Consider the following 21,574-nt stretch of genomic DNA (forward strand, 5'->3'; position numbering starts at 1 on the left):
GCGGTGTGTGTTTTTGTAATTTTATGTGCATATGTTTAAACCTATGCATGAAACCGGGAGGGTATTTCTACTGATCTAAAACTTCTGAAATGATGATTTGAATAGTGCCTTTAAAGGACCATACCAAATTGTGGGCCCTTGACTACAAATGTCTACTTTACAGTTTTTGCAGACCATGTCTGAATACAGGCTGTTATTATGCTAACAGTTCCAGGCAGCCATTGTTGTCCATTCATTTCTGCACATCAGACTCTTTAAAACTTGCTCAAGTTGTGTAGATTGTAACATCAAGTCTGCCATAATTTTGTCAAAATCTCATTGCGATGGATAACACAAGTCAAGCAAGTTTTAAGAGTCTGCTAATTGATTTTCATATTGCACAAATGTGAATGAAAACCACTGGATGCCTATAACAGCAGACGAAATACATATCCAATTTCCAAAACACAGAAGAATGGATTTTAAAATGGATAGTTGTGATGTTAAGTATAAGTCATTTGTAGTAAATGAGCTAAAACATGCAAACCCACTGGTATTGTCTTTTAGGAAAATAGCAGGGAAACGTTTGACAGGGGTTTGTCATGCTGAGTGATGAGCTACTCACGCAGTTGGCAGCTGACTCCGGTCCACCCGGCCGCGCAGCTGCATCGCCCCGTGACGTGGTCACACCTGGCTCCGTTCTGACACTCACAGGTCTGACTGCACTGCTCCCCAAAATGACCCTCTGGGCATCCTACCAACACAAACCACACACACACACAAATCGGCAAACACACACATAACATAAAATACACACACAAAACACATTCAGGATTAACTTAAAATGCAACTGCAGCTATATTTGCAGCAAATGTATGAGACTAGAGGGCTAAAGGACATTTTAAGACATTACAGTTTTCAGCACACATATTGTAAACTTTTGTTTAATGATCAAAGTCCAAGATGACATTTGGAGTCTGAGAAAGAGGAAAATGCGCTAATGACAGAGATGCATCATTAAGTCATGCTAGTGGCTTTCTGCTGACTCTGGCTCTGGTAGTTAGGACCACAAAATGGTTGTGGCAAGAGGAAAGAGTCTTGAATAAGCCTGCAGAATGACAGACTAAGAACGTTAGTGGGTATTTCACTGGATTCATTAAAACAACGGCATGAAATCCTCAAGAAACGTTAGCATGAGAACACTGATTGGTTAGCTACTAAAGAGTCTTCAGAGTTATGTTGCCCTTCTCCTAATGTTGATCGCTATAAACACGTGGGTGCATTTATCCAGAATAGACCTCAATTAAACCATGTATGCCAAAGGGCACTCTTGTCCTCCCTCCTTTCTCCACCCTTACCCATCCCTAAAAAAGTCATTGGCAATGTCTCATTATAGAGATAATTGTTCACAAACACATCATAGTCGTGTTTAAGGAGAGGATGTCGTGATGGGCTGCAGTGAGGGCCTCCCTCACACCCCGTTTTAATGATGTGGCTTCCATTACCCAGAATGCAGTGTGGTCCTGCCCAGCCGGCGGTGCATAGGCAGGCTCCTGTGATGTGGTGGCAGCGGGCACCGTTCCTGCACTCGCACATCTGGCCACAGTCAAGACCGTAAAAGCCGTCCGGGCACACTGTGGGCCAAGATAAAACATCCGACTGGTTAGATCTGGCAGCTTCATAAAAAAAAAAGGAGAGGAAAAGGTTCAGATGCCAACTTCTTTTTTTCTTTCTCTTCTCTTCCCTTCCCCATCTCTCACTCTCTTCTCCCCCTCCTACTTTCCCTCTCTGTCTTACCACCTACTGAAAATACCAATATCAAATTGCAGTACCACGCTGCGGCTGTTCATTTGCAGAGGGTCTGCGTTCGTTAAGTGAGCTCATGTCCCACATGTGTGGTGGATCTGGGCCACATCAAAGTCCACGGCGGCTCGTAGGCCGTTCCCTTTTTGGGAGTAGAGGGGGCACAGAGAGCTGGTAATTAGAGCACCTGCTGAGTCCACAGGCCCCACCAATACACGGCAAAACAAAGCCAGGTTACTGTGCCCCCCTAACCCACACACACATGCACACATACCTACAGTATCGATACCAGTGTAAGAGTCTGTTTCCCATTCTCAAGGAGAGCCAGAGAGATTGTTTAAGTGTGTGCAGAGTCAATTGACACTCAGAGAGTTTGGTAAACATAGTGCCTCCCATCCACAAGAACCTAACCAGAGGCAGCAGGATGAATGAGCCTTTCCACTACTGGGATGTAAATATTGTCTGCAAGCATGACTTCACCAGAGCAGGAAAGAATGACTCTGTTTATTCACAGCCTATTTTAGATAGCTCAATTTGTCACTAAAGAGATCACATCCTAACTCAAGCATAATAGCTCTTGCAAAACAAAAAGTTCTTCCATTCTGGCCTCTGTTTACAGGAACGCTGCTTGCGCACTGCCAAAGTTTGAGTGATTGACATCCCTTGCAGACATTTCTCTCTTCGAGTACCGTCTTCTGTTTTCTGTTGCAGTAATATGTGAGAAAATCTGAGCCTTGTGAGGGTTTGGGTAAAGTCTGTCCCAATTATCTCAGCAGACAGCAGTTTTTCATTTCATTTTAAAAACTAGCTCCTCTATCTATAAGGAAAGCAGTGGACCATGTTACCAAAGGAAGCCACAAATTGGGAGTGCAACAGAAATGTGTAACTTGGTGGTTTTGTGTATTCTAAATGCCACAGTACTCAGGGTGTTTCCCTACAGTTAATGCATCATACACTCCTGCTCCAGTTGATGATGCTGTCCACTCCTCCTTTTTCTGCCTCGAGGCCTCAAATTTGGAAAAGTATCCTTCCTGCTCAGCAGTTTCATGGCCATCGCTGTGTTCCCACGCTGACAGCATGACGTCTTTGCCTGCCTCTGTAGTGGTTAGGCTGAGATGTTATTAAAGCCAGCCCACTGAGGATGCTGTCATTTTAAACCCAGCTGTACATTAGGTCTGTGTTAGTACTGTAGCAAAATCATTAGTTAATTGTCAGTTGTTTATTATTATGATAGCAATTGCTGACACCATGGCAACATCTTTCTGTCCTGCGGGAAAATGTTTCAGGAATGTTACTCTGATGTTTGATTTACCAATGGAAAAGGGGCTCAACGCATCTATGATGTTAAAAAATAAACATTAAACATCTCAGATGAGTGATGTTCCCTGTTACTGAGGTCTTTATACCAGACACAGTAATCACTTAAACATGTGAAAACACTTTCTTTAATTTTCAAATGCAGCAGACACAGTTTACTGCAGCACACGGTACTCTTCATTAAATCTTCAGGGTATACACTGACAGTTCTGAATGGCAACGTTTATTATTTGTTTATGCCAGCAGGGGGCGACTGGTTTCCATATTAACCACAGATCTGTCATCTGATATTAGCACAGTGTCTGCAAGTGTTTGTAAGGGAAGACTCTTTGTTGTGTCTTTGTTTATAGGTAGGCACAGAGGATTCTGTCCACACCACACACACACTGTGCCATCGCTGAAAGACTCCATCTCTAGACTAAATGAGCTCTTTAAGACAGGAGGATTATTTCCAGATCCCTGGTTGTGTAAGAGCCACTGCTGTCAGCCCATAAAGCAGGTCCAGGGACCACACAGCCAGGGAGAGCAGACCACAGAAATAGAGCGGATAGAGAGAACATAGAATAGAACTTCCTGGTGCCATTCAGGGTCTCTAAACTGAAAGAGGTCAACACAACGACAACAAAACAACCCAGTTTTTTCGACAAAAACGCAGATGTTCGATGCCAGTTGAACCAGAGTTTTTTTTAATGCGACCAAATGAACTATTTTGATGCAAACATCAAAGCTGCGGACCAAAAATGGAGCACGATCCACGTTAATTGAAGAAGTGGTCCAGTGTGGGGGACCCATGTCAGCACAATCGCTTGTTTCCTCTGACAAAACTTGACTGAAATGTTTAGCATCAACCTCAGTGCCACAAGAATGCTCAATGAAACTATGCATTTGCCATAGTAACAAGCTTTCTGAGTTTTGTAGAACCAGCTATTCCCATGAATAACATTACGAAAGCCAGTGTGTGGACGAAAATCGCCCACGTAGAATCAAACACTAAGAAGCGAAAAGTCATCTCTTTCCATTTTAACTTTGTGAAACAGATGAACTACAGAGATCTGGTCCTTCTCACAGCACAGGCCTCTTCCTGACTTCTCTTGAAGGAAGAGGCCCAGCAGAAGACTGAGAAACTGGACACCTCTGTTTGAGAAGAAAAGGCCTTCAGAAAACAGAAACTGGTCAGACCGATAGCCCTATTTCCACAGCAACGTCCAATCAGAGTGACGTCTGCGTCTGAGGCCATTAGACTGTTATGACTGGGGAAGTGAAGCTCTGTTCTAGTGTGACATGGCCATGATTTACGATGGCCCGTGTGCTGTGGAGATGGTAAGAAATTCTGGGCCTGGTGGTACACTTACACTAAATCTTACACTTTGTAATAACACAAGGCCACTTCAAGTCAAAAGACTATAATCAAGAACAAATCTATTACATTGTTAAGACTCTTGGACTGTTGGTATGTCTTACAGATCAGTAAAAAATATCCCAGTGATGAGAAGAATATTAGTTACGTGAAGGGTTTGCTATGCCAGGATGCTTAAAAAGACTGCAGCCTATGAAATACAGTCCATCTATCCCAGAATGACTAATACAAATTATATCTTGGGATTTGTGTGGTTTTAAAATGGTTTTGCTCATGACATTACATGGACTATCTAATGATTTATTGATTCTGTGTGATGATTCACTGAAACTGTGGAAGAGATGAGAACATCAGAAGAATGTCCTGCAGCGCCCTCTAGTGTATTAAGAGTTCATCACTAGTAATGTTACCTGCAATGGAGAGGAGTAGTATTGCCTTCAGTGGGGATGAGGTTAACCAAATGGGCTGACACATTTGTCCCTCATACCTCAAAGCTCAACAGGGTCAGTATGGATAGTTTATCAAGAAAAGAAATAATATGAGAATAAAACTGAGTAAATATGAGTATTCAAACCTTTCACTGTTTTTGCATTTTGTGATGGCACATCTTAAATTCAAAATTAAACTGAATTCAGGAATTCAAATTTAGTCAACAATCCAGATTGGTTTTCAATTTTTACTATAAATAATATTAAATATGAAATTAAAGGCTACAACTAATGATTATTTTATTATCAATTAATCTGATGATTATTTTCTAGATTCATGGATTAATCATTTGGTCTGGGGGAAAAAAAAGCAGATAATAAAAAAAAGTCCATTAGAGTTTCCTAAAGCCCAAGGTGAAGTATTTAGATTGCCAGCCAACAGCCCCAAACCCAAAAATATTTCATTTAGTACCTCATAAGACAAAGAAAAGCAGCAGTTCCTCACAATTCAGAGGCTGGAGTGTTTTGTTTGTGTGTAGGTACACATGTGTGGGACAGAAGGGGAGATGGAGGAAGGGTTCTGAACTAGTGAGAGATAATCTTGGATTACCTGTGTCTTTCATTTTAAGAAAAAATAAGCACAACTATATATTCCTATGGTTTTATACTTGAGGAAGGGAACTAAAATGACACATTTCAGTCAAAGGTGCAATATACCCTCATGTATATTAATATTAACCTTGTTGTTCCTATGAGGTCAGTAAAAAAGTGCTAAGTGGACCTTAAATCAATCTTTTAAGTCTCTAAAACCATTTGATAACATCTTTTTGTGATTTAAAAGATGGATTCAAAGTTAAAATTACTCTAAACATAGACAAGGCAAGTTTTGCTTCACATTTCCATCAGGAATACTATAAAAGTCACTGATCACAAACAAAAGAAATCTTACTTTTTTCACAGTAAGTGCCAGCATATCCAGGTGAACATGTGCAGGCTCCGCTCACATGGTCACAGAGAGCTCCATTCTGACACTGGCACTGCTGGGCACATCCCCGCCCATAACTGCCACTCCCGCACTCTAACATATGACGGAGGCAGATCAAGAGAGATTTAGTAAAACAATATCTTAAATCTTAAACATTTAATCAAATGTAGCCAGCTAAAAATGTCAGTCTCAGTTCACAGGGAACACTGTCTTGTGTTATGTCATGGGGAGGTACATCCCAGAACTGCAGGAACTTTATATAAGCTGCTCAAATCTCTAAGTATTCAATATATCCCAAGTCCCTTGAAAAAAAATTCAAAAATCACTGAAATAAAACATCCATTATGATAAAAAAAATATCCAGGAAATTACATTCAGTACTGTAAATGAGCTCAAAAGCTGTTATAAGTAACAATCACCCCTAGGTGGCAGCGTTTACTAAAACATATCTTTTGAAAAGAAGTTAACTTACTCTTTTCACAGTGGTCTCCAGTGAAGCCGGCCTCACACGCACACTGACCGGTGACTGGGTCACAGCCCACAGAGATCTCTTTGCATTGGCATTTACTGAGGCACCCTTGGCCCCAGTAACCAGATTCACATGCTGTAAAGGTCAGCAAAGGTTGCAGTCAAAGTTAAGCTCAAGATTTCGATATGTTCACTGTTTTGCTTTCGCTGCAGTTATGTCATATTGTTGTCTGCCTCTCTGAAGTTGTCATTTCTTAAAACCTAATACAAAACTGAGATGAAGTACTGTATTATGACTTTTGTAAGGATAATTACAGTTCTTACATGTTGCACAGTCATGGCCTCTTTTACCAGGAGGGCAGACGCAGCGTCCAGTCTGTGAGTCGCAAGTAGCATCAGGGTGGCATGAACAACGCATGAAACATCCTGGTCCATGAAAACCTGGGGGACACTCTGTACACAACATGACATTCACAGGATCATCCTTAAGAAGAACACTCTTTTTGACTGACACATGGTTTGTAGGAACTTAAAAATATCTTTGATTTAAATTAAACTTTAGTAAATGCTTTAAACACTAAAATAATCAAAATATGAATAAAGCAAATCAGATCATAGCAACTGCACAGTCTCAGTTCAATCAATTATTCAACTGCTGTTAAATTAACGACTTTATTTGAGACATACAGATTTGAATTAATAGTTCAAAATAGTTCTAAAAAGACAACAAAACCATATTAAAAATGTTTTTGTTTCTTGAATCTCAATTAGATTAAAACTCACCGTTTTGGCAGAGGTTCCCCATGAAGCCTGGTTTGCAGTCACACACACCAGTCTGCTTGTTGCAGGAGCCTCTGTTCTCACAGTTAGGACAATATGACTGGCACTTCAACCCCCAATATCCATCAGGGCAGTCTGGGGAGCATCAAATATCTTTCAGATTAAGTGAGCAGTAAGCCACTTATGTTAGTTATTTCTCTGCAAAGCCCTAAAGCCACTTGTGCTTGAATAATTTGGGGGAGAAATGTATGAAATGGAAAGTAAGCAACAAAGTTTCTAATTGGGTTGGTTTAGAGAGGCACCAAAGAACACAAACATCCTGGTGCTTCAGCGGGCCAAAGATAATAGCACAGGCTCGCAATGCCAGTGAGTTCAAACAGGTCCTTAATCTTAATCACGTCATCACATTTTCTACAGTCTACCACAATAATTAGGCTAAAATGTCCTAAAACTAATACTGAAAGAAAATGGAACATCAAAAAACATACAAAATAAAAGTACCTTTGTGACAGGAGTGTCCAGTCTTCCCAGCAGGACAGACGCACTGTCCGGTTATGGGATCACAAGGAGCTCCTCCACAGTCACATGTCAGACGGCAGCTCTCGCCATAGCTCCATGATTGGCAGGCTAGCAACACACAATAGATTAAAACATTAAAAACAGATACAACATAACACAGTGTAACACACACATGATTGGGTAACACTTTATTTGGATAGTCTGCCTACAAATAGTTTATAGAGTATTTGTAACGTTTCAACTGTTTCGCTTTGTCTGTAGATGTTTAACAGATTATCAGTAGAGTATATGTGACAATTCATGAACACAACCTAACCAAGATGTTTTTTGTGCCTAATCCAAATAAAGTGGACTATCCAAATAAAGTGTAACCCAGGATTGTGCAACACTGCAAAAACGGGTTAAGAAAGATAACTGCAGAAGTGAAATTTTGGAAATACTTAATCATTTTCTGTTTATTTATTCTGCCTCTGCCAATAACCTCTGCAGTAGTAACTGAAGTAAATTACCCCTGTCATGACCTCGCCTGCAACTTTAGCTAAGTACAAGCAAGGAAATGTAGATTACTTTTTTTTCATTTGGCTTTGACAAACCCAGCAAGCCAAGGCCTGGAGTGTGCATCAGTGCTGACATACTGTAACTCTGCTCTGTTATCTTACTCCACTCCACGGAGACACAAAGTCATGTTTTTACCAGAGGCTCCTGAACAATATTCAGTATCACTTTAGATCACAACACAGAGGGTTGAACTTTCCATCAACCAGCAGAGTAAACAGCCAGGGGGACACCCTGCTGTGGAGGAACACTCATGTTTTCAGTTGTGCAGTTTGTAATAACAAGAACACCTGCACTGACCAGGTGAATTCAAGAGAAAGCCTTATTTATTTCACCTACTAAATCCACTCAATCCATCAAAGGTAGCAGAGAATGAATAGAAAAGGACAGAATAAAGAAAGACTTATAAGCAAATTTAAAAACATTGTGACAAAGGTGGGGAAATTCAGAAACTCATTTATAACAGTTTGTGTTGACATAGTTTATCGTTAAAAAAAGGTGGCAAGTATTCACACAAGCATGAAGTATGCAAACAATAACCACACAGGTAGGCACATGTATGCAAGCCCACACACTTCACATTATGCATACACATGCTTAGAGTGTATACACAGTGATCCTTAACTTTAAAACGTTATGGCCACATGAGGGCGCTGTGGAGTCTAGCTTTGCTGGGGGACATCATACATTAACAGTTCTGTTTTAAAACTATTTGAAAGGTAAAAACTGATCTTATGGATCTATTCCAGATGTTTGAAAGAAACACTAAAACAAAAATTACACCTAAAATATATTTGACTGTGCTCCTTACACTTACATGCCTTTTTATAAGTTAGAATAACTTGTACCTTAACACATTCATAGTTTGATGCATAATGTACTAAAGCAGCTTTTTGTCTCACCCAGCTGACATTTATCTCCATGAAGGCCTGCAGGACATCGCTGGCTGCACTCTCCAGTCCTGGGGTCACATGACCCTCCACCTGGACAGTCACATGGCTGCTCACAGCCTGCACCAAAGAAGCCAAGCTCACATTCTACATTGGGACATAAACACATACACAACAGAAGAGGGAAGATAAACTAACAATTTTGTGAAAGTACGTAGTATAGTTCCTTCTAAACAGACATGTTATTAAGATCTTAACCAGTGATCGACTTGATTCTGTGATCACTGTAAACTGGTCTCTAAGAGCAATCACAGCAACTTCTTAAACTGCTTTTCCATTTTAGACCATTATATCAAATCTGCATTGCAAGTAAACATCATGGCTCCGAGTGTATTTCCCCTCAGCTACTGACATTACTGTAGCTATAGTCCTATTACTGCAGCAGGAAATAAACTTTATGATGCTGTGAAATGATCAATACCTGACCAGACCTGAAGAAATGTTTACCGTGTGGATAAAATGTAACTAAACACAAATCTTTACCATTTCATTCCTAGGATCTTGCATGCTGAAGCTGTCGTTGAATAAATGAGTCGGTGCTTTGCTTATACCTTGCTCACACAGTGGGCCGTGGTATGCGGCCTTACAGAAACAGCTCCCTGTTTTGGGGTCACAGCCAGTGGAATGTTCTTGAACACAGTCACATTCTTTGGAGCAGCCTGCACCATGCGTCCACCTGGGACAAGCTGAGGGGCGGACAAGATCAGTTTAAAAACAGACAAAAAGCATGAGTAAGGTTGACGTACAACGATGAATGCTTTCAACATGTTCTTAGGTTTGTAGGATATTGTCTAAAAAATATACATGTGTGAATTTGACCTATAGACCTATGAATAGCAAGCTGCACAACCTACATTACTGCTCTGAAACAGCCTCAGGTTTTTAAGGTTAACAAAGAAAACATTCCCTGTTTGTTAAAGTCGAGGTGGTTGTGGTTAATTGAGGAAAAAAAGCTTCTATACTATCAGATTGCATTTTAGTCAGACGAACACACCAAACCACCATGTTATCACAACATCAGACTTCTGCAAGTTTAAGTCATGTGCCTCCTATTTCACTTGATTTATAGAACTTTGTATGAAATGATGGTGCATCACTCATCCTTACTACTGTGTAATTACAAATCTATTTTGAGACCAGCCTATTTGGGCAAGCAATTTCCTACAAAGTTCGTTGTGTTGTTAGTAGTTTTCTGCAAACTTTTTCACATTAACAGAATTTGAACATTGAACAAATAGATGTTATGTAAGACTTTTGAAACTGAAAAACTGCCACATCCCCACTCAATGTTTAGAACAATCAGTCTTCATGAATTTTGCCAAGATTGTCCCTACTCAGCAACAAAAACTGAACTCCACTCCACCCTGTCCCTCTCGACATTGGCTTTATGTTAGGTGCAGCTGCAGGCTCTGGTTACACCCTCTCCACCCTCTAAATGTCCCGCTGCAGGATGGAGCAGACAGCTGTGAGAATCTGATAATATTCCTTGTGCACATTCTTCCATCATTCACTTTGCTCTTAGAAGAGTGAGCAGCTTCCACACTGAGAAACTAAGAGCAAAAAATCATCGCAATGTCCATCCGGAGGCTTAGGAGCAACCCTAAAACATTGGGGGATGTCAATTTGGTGACGGAGGAGCTGAAGAATCTTTATTATAAGAGGCTGTTGCCGATAGAGAAATACTATTCTTTCCATCACTTTCATTCTCCGAGCTATGAGGACGCAGACTTTGACAACAAACCAATGGTGCTGGTGATGGGTCAGTACTCAACAGGAAAGACAACTTTTATCAGGTAAGAATCAGACCTTCCACTCTTCATGTATCTTTAAATCTGCAGATTTGTGCATGTATTCTGCTGAATGTATTGCACTGATGTGTTGTGGGTAATAATGTTGGTAATGTTGGTTTGGCTTCAGGTATCTCATAGAACAAGATTTTCCTGGTAGCAGAGTTGGTCCAGAGCCAACCACTGACTGCTTCACTGCCGTCATGTATGGAGAGGTGGAAGGAATCATCCCTGGCAATGCCCTCACAGTGGATCGGAAAAAGCCCTTTCGAAACCTCGGCCCTTTTGGAAATACTTTTCTGAACAGGTGAATCAACTGACATAGAGAAAGAAAGGGAGAAAGAGAGGAGTGGAGGGAGAGGGAAAGGAAAAGGGAAATAATGGATTGTTTCGGAGGTGTCTTTTTTAATTTTTATTTCTTTTACTTTTTGCCAGTTTTCTGCCTTCATTAGCATAAGTACTGACATAAACATTGCAGTGTGAAGCTATTATTTACTCATTTATATAAAGGATAGTGAGAAATAGTAAAGCTGATGTTGACGCATGTTTTTCTTTGCAGGTTTCAGTGCGTTCAGATGCCAAATAAAGTCCTTGAGAGTATCAGCATTATCGACACACCGGGCATCTTAACTGCTGCTAAAAGAAAACTGAGTCGAGGTGAGACATTTCTAATTTCCTTTTTAATGTCAGACGGAATCAATGGGTCTTTACTTCCACATATTCAGTTTCAGACAGTTAAAGTTGGAAAGCATTGCTGCTGTCAGGAGGATTTAAATTCCCAGTAAGAGATGCAGTAAAATAAGAATACTTCAGCTCAACATAATTCAAACACTTGAAGTCAGAAGCACAGCAGATGAAAGTAACATGAGTTGGGATGAGACGAGCAGTAAGTAACTGAGCACTCTTTGCTTTGTTTTATGGATGCTTTAATATATGGGTGTAACTGAAATGGCTTGAAACCAGTGAGGGCCATTGGGATATGTTATATGTTCCTCCAAGTCTTGAGAGTGTGAGGCTTGCCCCATCACATACAGTGCTAATTAAAACCCTGTGTTTTCGTTCCTTATCCTCAGGCTACGACTTCCCAGCAGTGCTGCGCTGGTTTGCAGAGCGTGTGGATCGAATCATCCTGCTGTTTGATGCACATAAACTAGAGTTCTCCGATGAGCTCACTCGGGCCTTTGGGGCTCTGTGTGGCTATGAGGACAAGTTGCGCGTGATTCTCAACAAAGCCGACAGGGTGGACTCGCAACAGCTCATGAGAGTGTATGGCGCCCTCATGTGGTCGCTGGGGAAAGTGTTTCGAACCCCCGAGATCTTGAGGGTTTACATCGGATCTTTCTGGTCAGAGCAGAGGCAGATGTGTGACCACTACCAGCTGATAGAGCTGGAGGAGGAGGATCTTTTGGCCGACATAAGGAACCTGCCTCACAATGCTGCAGTACGCAAGCTCAATGACGTGGTGAAGAGGGCACGCTTAGTAAGGGTAAGAGATCTCATATATTACAACCCATGCTTTAGGTAAATATTTACCAACCATTTTTAGGTTTCATTTGTGCTTTGTCCCCTCCTAGGCTCATGCCCACATTATCAGCTATCTGAAGCAGGAGATGCCAACAATTTTTTGCAAAGAAAGCAAGAAGCACAATCTGATTTACCAGCTTCCTGTAATTTTCACCAAGATCCAGCAACAGCATCGAGTCCCAGCTGGCGACTTCCCTGACTGCACCAAGATGCAGGTCAAACATTACTTTTTAATTGCTGTCTAAATACCATATTTATTGACCCAAATGTGTTCTGTGAGCCTTATATGTGATTGCATACATTTTCAGGAGAAACTTTTGGGTCAAGATTTCTCAAAGTTCAAGACACTGAAACCAAGTCTAATGGCTTCCTTGGATAAACTCCTGACCGCTGACATAGCAAACCTGGTGCCTTTACTTCAACAACAAGAACTGAGGAAGAAATCCTTCCCTGGTATGTTGGACAGGGAATTTTTAGGAACATTCAGGCCTGAGCATTACAGGAGGGATCCATTCAAGGAATTCCCCAGAGATGACGAGAGCAGTGAGACAGATTTCGAGGAGTGGGCAGTGGAGAAATACAAGCCAAAATACGACGAGATTTTCTACAACCTCAGTCCAAATGAGGGCAAACTGAGCAGCACCAAAGTCAAAGAGTGGATGACGACCACCCTTCTGCCCAACTCTGTGCTTGCTCATGTCTGGAGGCTGTCTGATATAGATGGGGACGGCATGCTGGATAATGAGGAGTTCGCTTTGGCAGTCCACCTTATTGAGGGAAAACTGGAGGGTCACTTTCTCCCCCGAGAGCTGCCGTCTCACCTAGTGCCACCATCAAAACGGCTAAGTACAGCCAGCGATGAAGCGTAAACATGACACTGAAAGGAAGGCTCTGTGTACATTAATTGTACAATTTGTACATAATTTCCTAAATATAACCTAATCTGGTAGTAGCAGTTTGTTGTTTAAAAAAACTAACAAAGTATACAGTGCCTGTGATGTTATCCATTTGTATGTTAATCATCATGACACCAAAACCTAAAGATTACCATTGATGATTTTGATCACTGCAAATTTTTCACATCATATTTTCATCTCACATTTCACGTCTTCTGCAGTCAGTCAAATATCCATGGGAATAAGAAAAATAAAGCAGCAATTATCTTTATTTAGGGGGAATTTCCCATTATATATTTGTTGCTCACATAATCATAATGTATTTTCTATCAATGGCATTAAACTTGTAAAGATAACCAGCCAGTATTATTTCATTGTTTGTGATAGTATCATCATCATCACCATTATGCAATGGGTATTATGCTAAGGTCAGGTCGGTACTCACGCAGGTGGCAGAAGCGGCCATATAGTCCTGGAGAGCACAGGCAGCCTCCATACAGACGATGGCAATGCCCATTGTTGGGGCAGTTGCACTTTCTTCTGCAGTGCCTCCCGAAATAACCCCTTGGACAACCTGTAAACATGAATAATGCCACTTTAGGGTTGAATGCCCACTTCTGGAAAAATAATCTCCAGTTTGATCAAAGCAAAGGCCAACATTTAAACAAGGTTACAGTTAAAATAAAAACTTTGGACACAGTGCCCATCTCAAATTGTAAGACAACATCTGTGGCTGTGTCAGGACAAATTCAGCACACACTGAAGGATAATGCAGCAGTGGTGCCCAACCTGGGGATCAGGACCCCTACAAGGGGTTGCAAGATTAGAAGAAAGAAATAAGATGAAACTCAAAATGATGTTTATTTTTCTGACTTTTCTCAAAATATTGCTTCTGTCTTGTGAAATACAATGGTATTATACTTTCATACCACTGAAAATGATTCAAATGAAACAGTTTTGGAGGATAAAATCACTCTTCCATTGAACACAATTTACAGACAATTTTTGACAGAATTGTAAGGAGATATTGCTTCATATTAAGGGGTCACAAGCAAGTCACAAGCCTGGTTGTTGTATTCACACCTGTGTGTGTACTGTGCGTGTATATATAGGAATGTGTGTATACAAACCATCCTCGCAGAGCAGGCCCTGTACCCCAGGGGGGCACAAACACTTCCCAGTAACAGGGTCACACAAGCCTCCATTCTGACAACGGCACAGGCCATTACATGCCTCCCCATAGGTCCCTTGTGGACAAGCTGGAGAGGGAGAAAGAAAAAAAGAGGGAAACATGGGGAAAGAGCATTGACACCTTAACAGCTGCAGTATAACTTAATGAATCAAACTGTTGGGAATTCCTTTGACAATGACACACAGACTGTTGAGAAAGTAAATGCAGCCAGAGAAAGGGTTATGCTCCAGCGTTAAGAAGTCAGTCAACACTTCCACCTTCCATCCTGTCTTTCCCCATGGTGTGTACCCTCTTGACACTCTTAATCTCTCTGGCCTTGTTAGCAATTACAACATGAACCAGCTGGCTATTTAAGATGTGCTAAAGTGTTACAATCCATCAAGTGAATGTCTGCGTGAATTCCATGTCACACTTTCACAGCAGTTTTATGTCACTCCATGGGAAGATAAGCCAGTTTAAAATAATATATGAAGATAACGGCATTATAGTATCTTGTAATATCAAAAAAGAAACTGAAAATACATTACAATGAATGTGTACAAGGATCAGGAAGGTGTTTGTCTGTAGAGAATAAGTTATCAAAGTTTCACAAACTTTTTTCATACAACGATTAAGTGGCGCTGTCACTTGCACCAGACGTGATGTGTACATCTGGAAATGCAACCAGTGTAAATGAACAGTACAGTGGAAGGAGTTATGGGGCACTGATTCAACTTCATAATGATGGAATTAATACTGGGGTGTTTCTTGACGCATGTTGAGGCAACATGCAATAGACACAGAGCTTTTTAAAGCGCACAAAATACTTTGAATTGCTCTACCAATAATATGAAAAGTTAAAAAGTTGCCTCTGGGATATGATTCTACACCATTGGCTTTTCTATTTGGCCAGAATTAAGTATTTAATCAGTGCTTAGAGAGCCAAGAAATTTTGATAACACAATAGTAAAGTAATTATGTAAGTAATTATGATCCATCACAAAAAGAGTGATGAAGAAGAAGATACACAAGTTAGAGAAGTCTTTTTAAAGAGATTTTTTAAATCTAACTGAGAAGTGGAAGGGACTAAAGCACAACATACTGTAATGCCAGGATGACACTGTATTTTATACATTCAGTACATGACTTTTAGAGTAAATTAAGGTCATAGAAGGTCCAAAATTGTGACCAACACACCTTTTTTTCCTTATAGACCACTATGTTATTGCCTGCTATAACAATTCCCATATATTTGCTTTAGGCAGTAACATTGCTCATCTTCTCCACCTGAAACGGCTACCCATGTCCAGACCCATCACCTCCAGGGTGTGCATCTCAATACTGCCACCTCAGGAGCGTGTTTCTAAAAGTGACAGATTGCTCCTAACGGACTTGTCCCACGTGGCTCTCCTCTTATGATTACCAGCCTGACTCGGGTTCAGACCAAAGACAGCCATTAATCATGGAGCTGGATGGGAACAATGGAGCCTTGCTTTCTAACCCAGTAGTGGACATCCTTGGCCTCAGGCTGTGCTCTTGCTGTGGGCCCTGGCCTCGCTCCAGTAGCAGACAGATTGATTCCCCCGGTGCTCTTGTGTTCTGGAGCCCATAAACAACCCAGCCTCCTACGCAGAGGAGCCGACAGGTTATGATATATGGCCCTGGATCGATGCACACAGGGAGTTATCATTGCTATAGGTAGTTCAAATAGACCTAGAAGAGGATGCATCCTGTGGGAAAAACCAGGTTGTGTGTATGTTTGTGTGTATTGTACTGTTAAACTTAGCCACTTGTCATGTATATGATCTGGGCATAAATTATTAATTTTAGTCTGCCGTCCATGCACACGTCTTGGCCAGAGAGTCATGTATTTTTTTACGTTCGACAAAATGAAATATTCAGGTCCCCAAACTTTTAATGAAATAGTTGGACAGTTTAAGAAATATGCTTATTTGCATTCTTGCTAAAAGTTAGATGAGAAGATCGATACCACTCTCATGTGCCACTCACACGGTAAATGTGAAGATACAGCCAACAGTCAGTTAGCTTAGCTAAGCATATAGAATATACAGGAATAAACGAGATATAATGTGTTAAGTTAGTGAGCTTTAGAGGTGCTGCTAGGCAAATTTTGTTACCTTCGGACAGAGCCAAGCTAGCTGTTTTCCTCTGTTACCAGTCTTCATGCTAAGCTAAGCTAACCGGCTGCTGACTATAGCTTCATATTCAACAGACGGGTACTAGCGTGGTATCAATCTTCTCATCTGACTCTCAGCAAGAAAGAGAATAACCGTATTTCTCAAAATGTCAAACTATTCCTTTAAATAGTCACAGGACATCCTGGGGGACAATCCATCTTAAGTACGTGGATACTTAAAGGAAAACTCAACATTCAAGCATCTTGAGGAGAGTGGTGAAGGCGAACCTGCGTAGAGTTAAGCCCACTGCAGGTGTTGCAAAGAAAAGATGTAACACACTATGCACGTATGTAGAATTTCCTATTAACTATACTTACTCTCGTTGCAGATGATCCCAGTCCATCCAGGTGAACATTGACATCTGTCGCTGTTTTCACTACACACTCCATTCACACAGTCTTCACAGCTTACACTGCAGTCATCCCCAAATGAGCCATCTAGACACACTGAAAAAGAAATGGCCAAGTTTTTCTTTCGTTTTTCTTCCTGGTCTGAAGATTTAATAGGAAAACAATATAATAACATCCATTAGATTTCTCACCAGTCATACATCTTAGTGTCATCACTCACGCTTTTTACTGTACCTATGTTGCTGTCCAATCTAAGCTCTCCTCGACGCTCCCGCTGGATCTCTAATTCTTTTTCACTGTCACCACCATCACTACCATCATCATCATCAGTGTCATAACGGGAGTGCAAGGCTGCTGTGTACTGCAGTAGCTGAGGAGCCTTGCGGAACAGCAGGTCTGGTAATCTGTGGACCTCCAGCTGCTCATCCTCCTCTTCCTCTTCTTCTTCTTCTTCTTCCGCCAGTTCTCTGCCATACAGAGCTAAACACAGTCATATTATTTTAAATGGCTGAAACACGTATGTTTTACTTGTCCATAAAAAGCAGCTGATGCCACAATAACTATTCGATCCAAGAATAACAATAATGTAAACGTCACTCACAAATGCAGGAGTGCTGGTCCTGATCCAAGCGGAAGCCCAGTCGACAAAAACACTCATATGTTCCGAGGGTGTTGACACAGTAGTGTTCACAGCCTGAGGTCTCTGCTAGGCATTCATCAATGTCTAACAGAAGAATACACAAATAACTCACAACTAAGACAATGAAAGGGTAATAATAGCAAAAGTTCGATGGAAGACAGGTCGTGCAGATAAGCTCAGGTGGGCTTTGTAATTTTTTTCCAATCAGATAAAGACATTACTTTTGTTTCACTTCAGAGTACTCATTTGATTTAACTTCTTCTACCCATCTGGCAGTTGCTCTAGAATGTACAAAGTTTGTTACTTAATGGGCAAATGTTCTGTTTTTTGTTTTCTGCCCTGAAACAGATTGAAAAGCTTAATTTCTGAGCAATTGGTTAGTAAATGTGCTCTGGGAATTTCTTTCCTGCACAACTGTGCCACAACATAGAAAACACTAAAAAGCAGCAGACTAGGTAAACTGCTAACAATCTAGCACTCTTACCATCGCAGCCACAGCCGTCTGGGTTTAGTCTGTGGCCAGCTCTGCAGCTGCACTCGTAGCCGCCCGGGTAGTTTCTACAGAAGTGACTGCAGCAGGACTCCTCACTGACACACTCATCACTATCTGGTGGTGGACAGGAAGACAGAAGCAGAGAATCAGAAAGTGAATGAAAATTGAAGAAAAGTAATAAAAAAACAAAGACAGAGAGCAAGACTCAGAAAAACACATCACAGAGAGAAGTTCTTACCTACACAGGCCTTCCTGTCCTGGTTCAGCTGGTAGCCGTGGTTACAGGAGCAGAGCGGGCCATTGGTGGTGTGCTCACAGTGATGAGAGCAACCTCCGTTGTTCTTCTCACAGCTGTTGACGATCTCCATCTCTATGCCTGGAGGAAAAAGGAGCAAAACCACAATTAAAGTGCATAACCAGAGCTGAAACATAAGGACAATGTTATGGAGCATTCATGAGGACTATTTTGGTTTGTCCCAGTCTTGTAATTGCTAGTTATAGATGAGGAGAGGAAAACAAAATCCATTCTTACTGTAAGCACCAATATAGTTAACATTACAGTGGAATTAGAAAGGTAAAGTACATCTCTTTCTGTTTAGCTGTACTTACCGACATACCTAATGTGACTGCCATAAATTTAGAATGGACATGTTTGATGTATGCTATGTATTATTATCATTACCATCCCATATGCTTCCTTAAAATGTTTGATGTTTTCAAGGAAAGGAGAATAAAAAGTTAGAAGACAGCTTACACACAATGTGCTTATGTCTGTCCAAATTCTATCTATCTTTCTTTTCCAGTCGTGAAGCAAATAACAATTAAAGAATGTGTAACTTAAAGTGTGAATCTGCTCTATCCAGTTCTTTCTGTTGGTAGCAAATCACTGTACATCACACACATTAAAGTGGCAGTTTACAAGAAACTAAATAGAGAGTGGTGTGTTTTGCACAGAGAAGATAATAAGTTTGTGGCCAGAAATATCAGTTGCAAGTGTAGACAAAAAAGTTGAAATTGCAACTTGTTAGCAATGTCATGAAATGACATAATTGGTGGTGTGCTTCTTCATTCTTTCAGTTAATTGTAGTTTTTTAAAATATTGTGTTGCATCCACGGCACTGCATACATGCATTCCAGTTTCTTTCCCTTTTTTACAAGATGAATACATTTCAGGACAAAAATGTAGAAGTTATGAGAGGATTTGCTCATTTGCACAAAGAAATGTGTTGCTGGAATTTGTGGAAGGCTCATTTTAATTTCTACGGTCTTTACTTACGGTAGCACTGTTTGCCATCAGCACCAAGTTCAAAGCCCGGATGGCACACACAGCTGAAGGAGCCCAGCATGTTGACACATCCATGGGAACACTTGGCATGGTCTGAGCTGCACTCATCAATGTCTACAGGAGTCAGTTAATAAACCACACAAATGTGTGTCTTTACACAGAGATACTGAATGGTACATAGACACACATTTACACACACATAAATACATACAGTATATACTGTACATAGACACAAAAAAGACACAGAAAAACTAAAATCACATGAGTGACAGGTAGTGGAGATAAAGAGAAACTTAACTGGGTTTCTGACACTAGTTGTTAATGAACCAAACACACATACTGTCACACTGTTAAGTGAGCATCACAAAACTACGCTCCCATATGCTCTTAAAAAATCTAGATGTGTAAAGGATTTTAAAACAATGTAGTAAATACTTCCTCCAGCAGGTAGGCTTTGTCAGGTCTCACATTTCTCTGGCTTCTCCTTTCCTCCACAGGTGGAGCAGGAGAAATGTTACAGAGAGGGATTGTGAGCATAGTTTCCAACATCAGCCTGTCAAATCAATACAGATTTGCTTTCAAAAGGAGGTTAAGTGTGGCTGTAGCTTATGGAAAAATCATAAATGTCATTCTCTTATACTGTTCGATTTATCCGCTCTCAAATTTTTTGTGTGTATATACAGTATGTGTGTTTGTGTGGTTCCTCACCTTCACAGTTCTTGCCATCGCCAGCCAGTGTAAAACCAGGTCGGCAGCTGCAGTGAACCCGGCCACCTTCTGAAAGACACAGCTGGGCGCAGCCTCCATTCCTCTCCTCACAGGGGTCCCTCACTGACACACACAAACACAGAGAGAGACACACACACACACATACATACACAAAAATGAAGCCAGGTCAGCCCAGCAGGTGATTCTCTGACTTTGCTGGGTAGTTCATGAGCACAGATTTAATTCTCAACTTCAGATTAACATCTTAAATCTGACTCCTGCACGTGCAGCTTCTTATTCAGAAAGAGCACAAAATTATGGATTCCCATACTGTGTGAGTCTGGTTGTGACATCTGAAAGATCCCTTGTAATACTAACAGAAACGTTTCAAAACCCAGAAGGAGAAATCTGAATTCCTGCTCTTTACTGTACAGTAACTGTTTCCAAAGCTGCATCTCAAATTCCTTTCCACTCTACATCTTCCTACCCTGCACACTAGCAGTAGCCACAAAAATCCTTATTTTTGCTGTAATTTGCTTTAATTTGCAACAGTAGAAGCACCTAACTCATCAGAAAGATAACCTACTCTAATGAACCCTGTTTGTCCATTTCTGACATATTCTTTCATTATGAGAGCATCGCTTGGCAAAATGACTTACATTCACAGTGTCTCCCATCTCTCTTAAGCTGGTAGTTCTTTCGACAGCCACACTTGTAGTGATTGTTCCCCATGTCCATGCACTTATGCTCACATCCACCATTCAATACCGAGCAAGAGTTCACAGCTTAAAAGAAAAGGAGACACAAAAGCATACATGGTAAACCATCAGCTCTGGTATCTAATTACAGAATTAATGGATGTAGAACTCACACAGGATGACAGATATAATTGAATTAGTTGGCAATCTAAAATGGCTTTCACACCTTAAACTCTGCAGCCGTGTAATTATGGAAAACTCTTGGGTAAAGACTGGAAACTGGAAAATGATATTCAAGCTGGGCCCAGTGGGTACCCCTAGTTACTTTCTAATGATCTTTCCATCCCATTACTCCTGTGATTTAATGATGTGCCAAATATGAATATCAGCCGCGTGCCTTCTGGGTGCTCTAAACACAGACATGATGACACAGACGGGCTGTAAAAACTGAGAGAACGGCTGGCTTTAAGCATTGATGACTTCAGCAGACACAATTAGCTATCCCTTTGCCTCCATCCCTATCCTCTACCACTAAGCTGCAGTCAATAAATGGGAGTATTAAGAATGAAAAATAAGACCAAAAGCAACAGAGGAGTACTGATTTTCAGCAAGTAACAAATGCTCTCCTTACCTTCAGATTTTATGGTGCTAAAACGGGAAAAAAGTACTTTTTTATATTTCCC

The 21,574-nt window shown here is 40.9% G+C and overlaps 2 protein-coding genes across 8 annotated transcripts in view; one reads left to right on the plus strand and one right to left on the minus strand.

The window, feature by feature from the left end:
• The window catches only part of megf6 (multiple EGF like domains 6), a 60,230-nt gene that overhangs the window by 10,930 nt on the left and 27,726 nt on the right, over nt 1–21,574 (minus strand). For 3 of the 7 annotated variants that reach the window (XM_044203064.1, XM_044203063.1, XM_044203069.1), the window contains exons 7-25: nt 20,853–20,978; nt 20,194–20,316; nt 19,477–19,599; nt 18,439–18,576; nt 18,192–18,314; nt 17,669–17,791; nt 17,302–17,547; nt 17,035–17,208; nt 14,479–14,607; nt 13,794–13,922; nt 9,693–9,827; nt 9,094–9,228; nt 7,619–7,744; nt 7,121–7,252; nt 6,662–6,790; nt 6,342–6,473; nt 5,834–5,962; nt 1,485–1,655; nt 605–733 (exon numbers count right to left, since the gene is read on the minus strand). In XM_044203064.1, the coding sequence (XP_044058999.1) occupies nt 605–733; nt 1,485–1,655; nt 5,834–5,962; nt 6,342–6,473; nt 6,662–6,790; nt 7,121–7,252; nt 7,619–7,744; nt 9,094–9,228; nt 9,693–9,827; nt 13,794–13,922; nt 14,479–14,607; nt 17,035–17,208; nt 17,302–17,547; nt 17,669–17,791; nt 18,192–18,314; nt 18,439–18,576; nt 19,477–19,599; nt 20,194–20,316; nt 20,853–20,978 (2,652 nt within the window). The remainder of the gene's footprint in view (nt 1–604; nt 734–1,484; nt 1,656–5,833; nt 5,963–6,341; nt 6,474–6,661; nt 6,791–7,120; nt 7,253–7,618; nt 7,745–9,093; nt 9,229–9,692; nt 9,828–13,793; nt 13,923–14,478; nt 14,608–17,034; nt 17,209–17,301; nt 17,548–17,668; nt 17,792–18,191; nt 18,315–18,438; nt 18,577–19,476; nt 19,600–20,193; nt 20,317–20,852; nt 20,979–21,574) is intronic. The other 4 variants (XM_044203065.1, XM_044203067.1, XM_044203066.1 and 1 more) reach the window with 4 other exon arrangements.
• Nucleotides 9,838–13,707, plus strand: LOC122879209 (EH domain-containing protein 2-like). The gene is made up of 6 exons (XM_044203070.1): nt 9,838–10,934; nt 11,059–11,235; nt 11,488–11,585; nt 12,002–12,414; nt 12,503–12,667; nt 12,761–13,707. Exons 1-6 carry the CDS (start codon nt 10,714–10,716, stop codon nt 13,319–13,321), a joined length of 1,635 nt encoding a protein of 544 aa, XP_044059005.1. The 5' UTR covers nt 9,838–10,713; the 3' UTR covers nt 13,322–13,707.

Source organism: Siniperca chuatsi, linkage group LG7, assembly GCF_020085105.1.
Source record: "Siniperca chuatsi isolate FFG_IHB_CAS linkage group LG7, ASM2008510v1, whole genome shotgun sequence".
Classification (NCBI taxonomy): Eukaryota; Metazoa; Chordata; class Actinopteri; order Centrarchiformes; family Sinipercidae; genus Siniperca; species Siniperca chuatsi.

What these genes read in the sequence shown, in the direction of transcription:
- LOC122879209 (XM_044203070.1), top strand. Translation starts at nt 10,714, where the DNA reads ATGTCCATCCGGAGGCTTAGGAGCAACCCTAAAACATTGGGGGATGTC. An exon ending in GGAAATACTTTTCTGAACAG is followed by an intron (nt 11,236 to 11,487) that starts GTGAATCAACTG and finishes TTTTCTTTGCAG; the next exon opens with GTTTCAGTGCGTTCAGATGC. An exon ending in AGAGGGCACGCTTAGTAAGG is followed by an intron (nt 12,415 to 12,502) that starts GTAAGAGATCTC and finishes GTCCCCTCCTAG; the next exon opens with GCTCATGCCCACATTATCAG.